Below are 10,986 nucleotides of genomic sequence, written 5' to 3'. Positions count from 1 at the left end.
GCCCGAGGAAGCAGGGCTGCCCAGGAAAATGCCACCCTGGAGAGGCCCCTATCCCTCCCTGCCCGTCCTCCCCGTCCCCCTCCGTCCCTCCCTGCCCATCCTCCCCTGTCCCCCACCATCCACCTCCCACCCGTCCCTCCTCCTGTGGCGAGCGGCCTGTCTTTTGTGCCGCCTGTGAGAAGCACAGGGAGGGACCGGCGGGCGTGAACCCGCTGGCAGCCAGTGTGTGCACAGCCCTGGCCCGGGCCTCCCAGCCCCTGCCTCCCGAGCACCCGTGGGGCAGTTGGCAGCGTCCTGGCACAGCCTGGGAGATTAATTGGTGCTTTTAATGACGGCTGGTCTGGCGAGACTACAGTGACTACAGGCTGGGCTGGCACAGGCTGTGAACAGAGGCTGGGAAAGGCCCCACCCCCGGATGGGTCTCCAGGGGAGAGGAGGGGTTCGCAGGACCCCTCTTGAGACCCCCTTCGGGAGTCAGCTTCCTGGCCATGCACACTTGGAGCTCTGGGTTGCAGCTCCCTGTGCTTCACTGTCTCGGGTACTGACAGTGCCAGCTGGGACACGAGTTCCAGTTTGGGTCAAGGCTGGCCTGTTGGCCGGGGTGGCGTCTGCCTGAGAACTGGCCTTGTCTGTGCCTTAAGCTTCCCGGCGCACACAGGGCAGTGGAAAACCACTCGGTGAGCCTTTCTTGGCACCCTGCGGGAGCAGTGCTTTCTGGGCCCTCTGTGGCCAGAGCTGGCCCCGCTGCAGCTCACTTCTACCTGCAGCCCAGACATCCTCCTGGTCCTCCTGACGCCCCCCGCCTCCACAGAGGACGAGTGTCTCCAGCCCAGCCCTCCCCATCTCCACCTCCCGCCCCCCCCGACACTCTGGGAGCCTCCTGATCCGTGAACCCACGCTGGCGGGGGTAGCTACTGCCTGCTGAGGACCCCTGCCCGGGCTGTTCTCACGTGGAAAGGATTCGGGGAGCAGGCGATGCTTAGCTCAAAGCATGGAGACCAGCGCTGCCCTCTCCCCAGCGACAGGTGCACGCTCAGATCACGGATGTGTCGGGAACAGCTGTGACTCCTGCTGCTCAGCGTCTGTCACTCCAGGCTGGGAGTGGGTCCCCAAGCTTCCGGCTGGGCCCATCCGTCTCCCCTCTCAGTGGTGGGTGGGGGGAGCGCCAACAGCACGATTTGCTCTCCGCACTTCTCATCTGACAGTGGGCAGAGGGTCCTTCTCCAGCCCTAAAACATCCCCAGGCAGGAGCCCTGGGGCTCCAAGCAGCCAGGGAGAGGTGAGTACCAAGGACCTCCCTACGGGCGTCATCTCCTCCCGAGGGAGGCCACGCCTAGGGGTGGTGTCTGTGACTTGGAGTCAACACTTTCACTGGTGGCAGTAAATGCTGTCCCTAACCCTGCAGTATAGATGTGGGTTTCTGTGCCCTGTACACGAGGGTGCTATCTGACACCAGACACCCAGACTACAGATTGCAGCCCCATTCCTGGTCCTCGCGCCACTGAACCCCAGACCCCAGCCTCATTCTAGGCCCTCATCCCCTAGATCCAGGGACCCCAGCCCCATTTCAGCCCTTGGGCCCTTGTAGGATGCCAGGCCCTGGCTCCCCTGGGCCCCAGCCCCCAGCCCATCCCAGGCCCAGGCACCAGGGGGGCCGAGGTCCTCTGAGAAGGGACACGGGGCCTGGGGGGGCTCTCTCAGCCCATCAGCAGGAGAGGACTGATTCCAGAAAAATCAGCCTTTGTGCCCACTTAGACTGCCAAGACCTGTGTCCGTCCTTCCACACTCAACCTTCAGATTTCATGAGGCTCCTTGCCCGGAATGTCCACGTTTGAAACCTCCCAACACCGAGCCCCATTTCAAGTATAACCGGGAGGGAAAATGGTGCTTGAAATAAGCATGCTGCAAAGGAAAACCTGCTTTCTCGAAATGGGCTCTGGCTGCTCAGGTCCTGACCTCCCCGGCCAGGATGGAACGTTCCAGAGACCCATTAGTGCCAAAGGCAAATTAAAACACACCCTGTAAAAATGTCTGCCGTCTCCCAAGTATTTATTTTTCTGAATGTGTTTCCTCCGCGGTCTCAGTTGAAAGCCTTCAGCAAAGCTTTGCTCTAGAGGCCCAAAGAAAGGACAGAGGGCACAGGCCCAGTTCTGCCTTTGCCCTGCCTTTCTTGTGGCCTGGGCTTGGGTGGCACCACCGGGTGACACACAACGCTGGGCTCCAAGGCTGTTTGTTACGCAGCATTACTGTGGCCGTTGGTGACCGCTACACTGACTGACAATTGCACTGTGGGTAGAGCTCAGCCCGCAGGGCTCTGGTTTGTGACCTCTGGGCCAGGCAACTTCCAAGACTTCTTCCAGTGCAGAATATGATTCCTAGAGAAAAAAAAAAAAATACACATTTGTTTCCTCACACAGGGCCCTGCAGCCAGAGAACATCACCACATTGGGTGCTGTGCTTTCCGCTCTGCCTAGAAACCATGGCTTGCCAGCTTGCAGGGTCACATGGAGCCGCGTCTCCTTCTGAGGTGCAGGGGTGGGAGCACTCGTGGCCTGTAGCTGAGGATACAGGGAGAGGACAGGGTGAGCCAAGCAGAACAGCCGTCTGTGAGTCATGGTCCCAGGACAACCAGCAAATGGTACGACACCTGCTCTCTCAGCCCCCACCCGCACCTGCCAGCCTCACGTGGCGGGGGGGGGGTTGGCCGCTGGACAGTCATGGCAGGATCTGCCCAAACCGACCACCCTTCCAGAAGGCGGCGACAGACGTTAGCATCAATGGGTCCTGGGCTCCCCTTCCATACACAGACTTCAGGACATGAAAAATTGGGGTAAATGAAGGGTGCACGATTAGCTTCGGGCCCACGCTGGGTTCCTGTGGGTGCCAGAGACAGCTGCAACTGCATGCCAGGGACAATGGCCCTGATGCGGCAGGAGCTGCCAGGCCGGGGTGCTGGGGGACAGCTGGACGAGGTGCCGACAGGGGCTCATTCCTCCCTGAAGCAGGCCCGCAGCTGCTGGGAGCGTGGCCAGCCAAGGGCTTGTGTGTGCCTGGGTCCCAGGGGCCGTGCTGGCGCAGGCTGGGATGGTGGGGACAGGGTCCCACCCAGGGCAGGCTTGTCGGTGGGTCTCTGGGGAGACAGCCCAGTCTTCAGCCTGCGCGCTCTTGGGGAGCCCCTCCCTCCCTCCCTCCCCACTCTCCTCCTCTTCTCAGCCTCTTCTCCCCCAGCACCGGGCAGCCCTGGGGTGGCCGAGCCTCATCTCCACTCCCTCAGGCCTCTCCTGGGTCAGCCTGGCTTTTTTCTTAGTTTTTGCTTGACAGGGCAAACTCAGGACGCCCTCCTCCTCCTCCCACCTCGGGTTGGTGTGAGGCGCTCAGGGCAGAGCCCGGGTTCCCGTGGCCGCCGGGCGCTGAGCTGCAGAGTGGAAGGACCCCACCTGGCCGATTTCCTGGCCGCTGCAACTTGCTCTGGGTTTGCGGAGAAGCCTCTGTTTTTAAGTGAAGCGCCTTCTTAGGAAGTAAGACACACCTGTATCTAAATGTTATTTTAAAACTGCTAGATGCTCCTTAATACAGATGAAGAAGTAAGGCGAGTGTAAATAATACGATGTATTCCGACAGGTGACAGCGCCTTCCGGGCGATTCTGAAACACCAGTGCAGGGCTGTCTGTCGTTCTTTTGTTTTCATTTTACTTTTTTTTTTTTTTTGAGATGGAGTCTCTTGCTGTGTCGCCCAGGCTGGAGTGCAGTGGCGCGATCTCAGTTCACTGCAAGCTCCGCCTCCCGGGTTCACGCCATTCTCCTGCCTTAGCCTCCCGAGCAGCTGGGACGACAGGCGCCTGCCACCACGCCCGGCTAATTTTTTTTTTTTTTTCTATTTTTAGTAGAGACAGGGTTTCACCATGTTAGCCAGGATGGTCTTGATCTCCTGACCTCAGGTGATCCACCCGCCTCAGCCTCCCAAAGTGCTGGGATTACAGGCGTGAGCCACTGTGCCCGGCCTCATTTTACTTTTCTCAAATTCGAGGTGAAATTCACATAGCATGAAATAAGCCACTTTCCGGTGAACGACTCAGTGGTGTTTAGCACCTTGCAGTGCTGGGCCGCCATCACCTAGTTCCAGAACATTCTCATCAGCCCAAAAGGAAATGTCCTACCCACGGAACACCCGCTCCCCACTCCCCGTCCCCAGACCTGGACCACAGAGCTCCCTCCTTTCCCGGTGGCTTTGCCCGCCCTGGACATTTCGTGTAAATGGGTTCACACAACATGTGACCTCCGCGTCTGTCCTGTCCCACTGAGCGTGACGTCCTGAGGTTCATCTGTGTTGTAGGATGTGTCAGAGCTGGAGTCCACTTTATTTTATTTTACTATTTTATTTTATTTATTTTATTTTATTTTAGAGACAGAGTCTTGCTCTGTGGCCCAGGCTGGAGTACAGTGCTCAATCTCGGCTCACTGCAACCTCCACCTCCCGGGTTCAAGCGATTCTCCTGTCACAGCCTCCCAAGTAGCTGGGATTACAGCCGCCTGCCACCACGCCTGGCTAATTGTTTTGTATTTTTAGCAGAGGCGGGGTTTCACCATGTTGACCAGGCTGGTCTTGAACTCCTGACCTCAGGTGATCCACTCGTCTTGGCCTCCCAAAGTGCTGGGATGACAGGCTTGAGCCACTGCACCCGGCTCCTGGACTCCTTTTTATGGCTGAATCATAACCCAGGGCACTTTTGATTAAATTCAGGCTGAAATGGGCATGAACAGAGCTGCTGGTCCACCTCTCCTCGGTCCAAGCCCTGCCCCTAGCGACCTGCTCTGGAGCCATTCTAGGCAGTGGATGGGAGCCCTGTGGTCAGCGTCCCAAGAGAGCAGACCCCGAGGGAAACTTGAGCTCAGAGAGGACAGGAGCTCCCAGCAGACCGTTCCGCTGACTGCTCCCACCCTGGGCAAACGCAGAGCAGGAGCCCGGAGCGCTGGAAGCTGGAACAAGAGGCCCTTTTCTGCTCTGCACAATGCCCCATTGTGCCCTTTGCGGGGAGAGCAGCTCGGCCCAGCGAGGGGAAGCTGTGCACAAAGGCTCCTTGTGACGGCAGCCCCACCTGAGGACAGCGCAGGGCCACACCTGACACAGGGCAGTCCCTCTCGCCGTCTGTCCCCGAGCAGGCCTGGCATCCAGACAGGGCCCGCTCTGCAGGCGTAGCCCGAGGGTGTGGGGCTCCCTGTTCCCCACAGAGGAGGGGAACAGTGTAAGCTCTACTGGCCCTTCCTAAACTGGCCCCCAGATCATGAGGAGAGGTACGGGTGGTGGGATCTGCAGAGGGACCTGGGTGCTGGGCGCCTGCCAGGGCCAACGGCTCCTGCAATCCCCAAGGCTCTGAGACCCTCAGGCACACGCCGTGCTCCCGGAGGCTTGGCCAGCATGTGGAGGATGTTTGCGTGTTTGCACCCATGGCAACATCTTTTACAGGGTCCCATTGCACAGCTGGGCTCCTAAAGGGGTTTTCATAGAAAAGAAATGGAAACTAAAAATGAATTAAACCTTAAGATGTACAGGTATGCTATGACCCCAGCAACGCAGGGAGGCTGGAGGCTGAGCAGAAGCTCTGGCCACTGCTGCTCAGCCCTGGATTTGGGGACCTGATGTCCACAGTCAGTCCCTGCCCTCACAAGGGTCACACTACAGGTGAAGATATAATTAAACAAGTTATAAAGATGGGTCATTTGACCATCCGAGTGACAATAATTTATATGCCAAAACACCAGGAACACTAGAGAGGCGAAAGACAAGAATATGTAAAAACAAAAACAAAAACAGAAAGCCAGGACAAATATTTCCAGTATACACAAAAGAACGATTTTTCATATGTAAAGAGCTCTGACGAATGAATAAGGAGAAACCTGCACTTCCACGATTTGCTACCAAGTGCCCCACAGTTTATTCAATAACCCCTAGGTCTCCAACGCCTACTCTGGCCTCATGCCCTCTCTTTCCTCTAAGGAATGCCTGTGACCTCAGCCTCTCCCAGCACCCATTTCGGATCAGCCCCCAGAACCCCGCTCCAGTCATCAGAATGTAGAGTTGCTGGCGTCCTCCTTCAGGTTCTGTTTGGGGCAATGGGCAGTTAGCCCTTCCCTCTTGAGTCCTGAGTTCCCCTCTTCCCCCACAGCTTGAAGTCCAGTCCCAAGGGCTGGCAGGAGCTGGGCTGTGCAAAGGCGTAAGGTTGGGAGGAAGGGGAGGGAGGGTCCCCCCAGCATTCCAGGCCCAGCCCTGCCTACTCTGTCCCTTTCTGGGTGCGACGATCGCCCAGCACCCTCCGCGGATACTGGGAGTGAGTGTCAGCTGTGAGGCAGGGGCACGCTGTGGCAGTACCGCCAGGGTTTCTGCAGCCCACCTTCCCCAGGACAAGAGTTGGGAGGGAAGGCGCCTGGCTGGGGGAGGGCACCTGGGCCTCTGCAACGCGGACTGACGGAAGGCACGCGTGCATGCCCCAGTGAGTTCGGGTCGGGCGACGCGCACCACCTCCCAGGTACCCGGTCCCGCACCCTACCCGCAGCAGCGCCCAGCGAGGACTGCGAGGGAAGCAGGCTCCGGGCACCAGCTCCAGCGCGTGGGCGGGGCCGGCTGGAGGGGGCGGGGCCTCCGGGAGTGTGGGTGGGGCTTTCGAGCGTGGGCAGGGCCGACCTGGGGGAGGCGGGGCCTCCGACAATGGGCGGAGCCTCCGGGAGTGCGCCCTCCCCGCACATGCGCCCTGACGGCCCAACAATGGCGGCGCCCGAGGAGTCGCTGAGGAGGCGGAAGACCGGGTACTCGCACCCGGAGCCTGAGTCGCCGCCCGCGCCGGCGCGTGACCCCGCAGGCTCTCCGGCCCACCTCCACGCGGGCACCTTCTGGCTGACCCGGATCGTGCTCCTGAAGGCCCTAGCCTTCGTGTACTGTGAGTGCCGGGCGGGCCTGGGACATCCGCCAGTGTCACCTCCGCGCCCCACGACCCTCGCCCTCCCTCGAGACTCCTCCGCGCGGTCCCGCGGCCGCGGCGCCCCCACGCAGCCCTCCTTCCTGCCGGGGCCGGGCGAGGCGGGGCGGGCGGGGCTTGCTGGCGACAGCGCGCGCGGCCCTACCCCTGTCGCCGCCTCGAGCCTCCGGCCTGGGCGCCTGGGCTCCCGGCTCCACCTGCAGCCCCGGAGTTGCTCGGCCGCGCCCGCCAGGACCGGCTCGGGGCAGTGCGAGGCGGGGCCCTGGCCCAGGAGCTCGCAGGCGAGCGGGGCAAGTCGGGCGGCGGGTCGCCCGTCCGCGGGCAGGTCGGGGGTCTGCGTTCCGGCTGCGGGGCGGGGGAGGCCTGGAGAGGGAGGCGCCCCTGCTGCCCCCGCACAGCGCTGTGCCGACGGTGGAGGTTCCGCTCTTTCTGGGCCCCGCACGCCGCATCCCCACCGCGTGCGGCCCCTGCCAAACTGCGAGGAGCCGGCCCGGGAGCCTCCTCCGTATGGCTGAGGGAGGGTGACGGGCTGGGGGCCAGACTGGAGTTTCTCCTTTAGTGTTCTCGGCTAGCTCAGCCTGCCTTCGGGGGGATTCCCAGCGGAGGCCTGGGGGCAGCTCTGGAACCTGGTCTGCAGGGGAAGCCTGCGCCTCGCTCTGGGATGTGGTTGGCGGGGTCCCCTGGCAGAGACCCTTCACCCCACAGCGTGCGCAGCCTGCAGGGCAGAGCTCTGAGAAAAGTTAGTTCATGCTCAAAACCTCTGGACCCCCTGGCCAGGGGCAGCTGGCGATTCCAACTCCCTCCCTCCCCAGTCCCGACTACGCACAACTGGTTTGGAAGAGAAGGGTCCTGTGATCACAGGGAAATTAGTGGACACACGGATACATGTTTCATAAGCCCAACCTGTTAGTAGCAACGAAGCCCAAACTCAGGCTCTCAGATGAGCCTGGAAGTGAGGGGAGCGTACCAGGCCGAGATGGAGCCAGCGGGGTGCGTGGGCAGCCACCCTTCCAGAGGGCCCCGGAGCCACTGGCCCTGGCGTTGTCCACGCGTGGTTGTTGGCCGTGGACATTGGACGTCTCCATTTCCTTCCGTCGTCTACTTCCCTCACGCGTGGAAGGAAACGGTCGGATTGCGGAAGTTCTTGTTTGCACAGCTTTCGTCCCACACACATCACGGGAAGTTTGGTAGCCTGGCTGTGCTGGAGTGATGCTCCGTTTGACATTTTGTGTGACGTTTGTGTGATACTTTCCACCTCCTGGTGCAAAGTGACGAGATGTGCTCATCACTACAAGGTTTCCTGTGGGATTGCAGTATTGGCTTCAACTCGGTCTCTCTCTCTCTCTCTCTTTCTTTAAAGCAATTATTTTTATTTTATTTTATTTTATTTATTTTTGAGACAGACTCTCACTTCAGCCCAGGCTGGAGTGCAGTGGCACCATTTTGGCCCACTGCAACCTCTGTCTCCTGGGTTCAAGTGATTCTCCTGTGTCAGCCTTCCAAGTAGCTGGGATTACAGACGTGCACCACCATGCCTGGCTAATTTTTAAAAATATTTTTAGTAGAGACGGGGTTTCACCATGTTGGCCAGGCTGGTCTCGAACTTCTGACCTCAGGGCCTCCCGAAGTGCTGGGATTACAGGCGTGAGCCACCGTGCCCGGCCTGCAATTATTTTAAAATGTAGTTCTTCCCAGGTTGCTTTTCCCTCCACAGTATTAAACAGTCGTTCTAAATGTTGGGCTGTCACTTAGCAAACGATGAAGCAGAGATAAAGCGAAGCTGTGAGGCTCTAATAGGCCTTCCACAGGGGAGCCTGAGATACAGCGGGAAGTCCCAGCGGCGTTGCCTCCTGAGCACAGCTTCATAAAACCAGCTCAGACTCTTTCAAACGAGCTGAGACTCCTTTGATCTCTGCAGGGATTCTCTGTTCAATTCAGAAGGAACCACTTTTAAGCCACTGGGTCAAGCAGATATTTTAAGCCTGGTGCCCAGCATTGAACATTTCTCCTTGACATATGCATGTTCTTCTATCTTGTATGTTTAGGGTAGAATCAGTGTGTTTCTGCAGTATCAAGGAACCAGTTTCCCATCTTCCAGGGACATGGTTTTCTGGCTGAGCTGACCCAGGGCAAGCAGGCAGTCATCCTGTATTTATCTCCTTCTAGAAAGTTCTGGATTTTACTGGGACCGTGCGCTCCTTCCTGTTCCTCAGAATCCCAGGGTTTTTCCAAGTTACCATAGGGGCTCTCCAAATAGTTCACTTGATACTGAATTTTACAATGTTTGTAGCTATTGAACACTTGTAATTAAACACATAATCAAATGTATTCTGTGGAAACTCCCCTTGTTAAAAGACATTGAACTGAGGCAGGCTTACCTTTAGGCAGATTGTCTCAGCAGACATAGTAAAAATGTGTAGATCAGGAGAACACAGAAACGCTTACTCTGTCGGGGAAGCTTCGAAGCTAGACACGGAGAGGCCGGCTGCCAGCGACAGGCCTCTGCATTCAGCCTGACTTTGCGTCCGTCCTGGGGCTGGCTCCTTCCCCCCGTGGGCCGGAGTGTTTCCGTGTGCTGCCACCGAGGTGTGTAGGTGCTGGGGGTGTGCTTACTGCGCACAGACGTGCGTACCACGGGCATCCTGGGGTGTCTGCCATGCCCTGCTGTGCTGTGGGAGCCGGAGTGTGGTGTTAGCGGAAAGCGGCATTTTCACAGGGCTCAGAGTTGAAGACACACCTGTCATCCTGACGTGTGGACTCCAGTCCCTAGTGCGATTACTGTGTTGAGCAGATGCTGAAGTAGCACCTTGCCCGGTGCCGACCTCCTGGTGACAACGTCACTGCCCCCAGTGGACAGCGAGGAAGCAGGGTCAGCCTCCGGCCTGGCTGTGCAGCGAGTGTCCATCTGCCCTGGAGTTCAGCCCTGCCCTTCATTCACGTCGCTGTGCAGCCTGCGTATCCGGGACACCCAGTTCACATCTGGGCAGTGGTGTTCTCGGGCCGTGACGGTACCTGGGAGGACCAAGGCCGCCCGAGGTGATCGGGTACATGTGACCCTGAGCATCCCTTCAGCCCAGATGCCACTCCCAGGAACGGCCGAAATCCAGATGAGTAAAAGCTCATGTGACAGGAGTTTCCGGCCTAAGCAGCGGGACCTGGGTGCTGTGTTCTTGGTGTGTAGGGGCAGTGCTGGCCGCCCATGGGTGTTGGTGCCTCCTGCACTCAGGCCTGCTGCCGTCTGTGTATGCGATGAGGAAACTGGACCCAAGAGCAGGCACCATGCCCAGGGTCACTGGGACAGAGGGCAGAGCAGCCTGGCCAGAAGCCCTCGCTGTTTTATGGCAGGGACCCCCAGGGTGGCACACCAGCATTGTGGCCCAGCGTTCCCCACGGAAGATTGAGGCCTGCACCGGTCAACCCTGCAGTGCAAGGACGTGTGTGGCAAACAGCTGGTTTGGAGCCTTGTCAACCAGGCTGGTTCCTTGATGCTTTGAAATCCCGCTCCCAGGGGGCCTGGGCCGGTCGGTCCATGGGTGGCCACAGGCAGCTGGGGCTAGACTCCTGGAATTTCCGGCAGCCCTGCGTCTGTTACAGCGCCAGTGGATAGAGCTGGATCCCTGACAAGGCCGGGGAAGGACAGCCTCGCAGGTGCTACTGAAGACGCCCTAGGCTAGAGCTGCCCACCCTGGCTGGGTTCTCCTGGACTGAACTCACGTTGGTTTGCTATTGTTGAGAGTCACATAGAATATGTACACAATGCATTTTAACTGCCTCAGAATTCAGGTGTTATCTGGAAACAGTGTAATTACAGTTGGTCAGAATTGGGTTGATAGCTGTTCACTGCAGAGAACTTTCCGGAAGCTTGTGACAGGTGGAAGTAGTGGGGCTCAGAGTTGGTGGGCCACACCTTAGCTATGTGGCCTTAGCCAAGTTGCTCATCAAGACCTGCCTGTCACTGATGAGGTGAGACTGACCATTAGGCCATCTTGAGGCTGACATGGGATTCCCCGCCTGT

General features: G+C 58.8%; 1 protein-coding gene across 2 annotated transcripts in view; it reads left to right on the top strand.

Moving 5' to 3' along the window:
• Nucleotides 1-6,713: 6,713 nt before the first annotated feature.
• LMF1 (lipase maturation factor 1) overlaps nucleotides 6,714-10,986 on the top strand; it is a 109,674-nt gene continuing 105,401 nt past the window's right edge. The window contains exon 1 of one of the 2 annotated variants that reach the window (XM_007980844.3): nucleotides 6,714-6,932. In XM_007980844.3, coding sequence (XP_007979035.3) covers nucleotides 6,740-6,932 — 193 coding nt within the window. In that variant the 5' untranslated portion in view covers nucleotides 6,714-6,739. The remainder of the gene's footprint in view (nucleotides 6,933-10,986) is intronic. The other variant, XM_073014983.1, reaches the window with a different exon arrangement.

The sequence above is a fragment of the Chlorocebus sabaeus genome, chromosome 5 (assembly GCF_047675955.1).
Source record: "Chlorocebus sabaeus isolate Y175 chromosome 5, mChlSab1.0.hap1, whole genome shotgun sequence".
In the NCBI taxonomy this organism is placed as follows: Eukaryota; Metazoa; Chordata; class Mammalia; order Primates; family Cercopithecidae; genus Chlorocebus; species Chlorocebus sabaeus.
The sequence above is the reverse complement of the archived record's forward strand: the minus strand, read 5'-3'. Positions and strand labels throughout refer to the sequence as shown.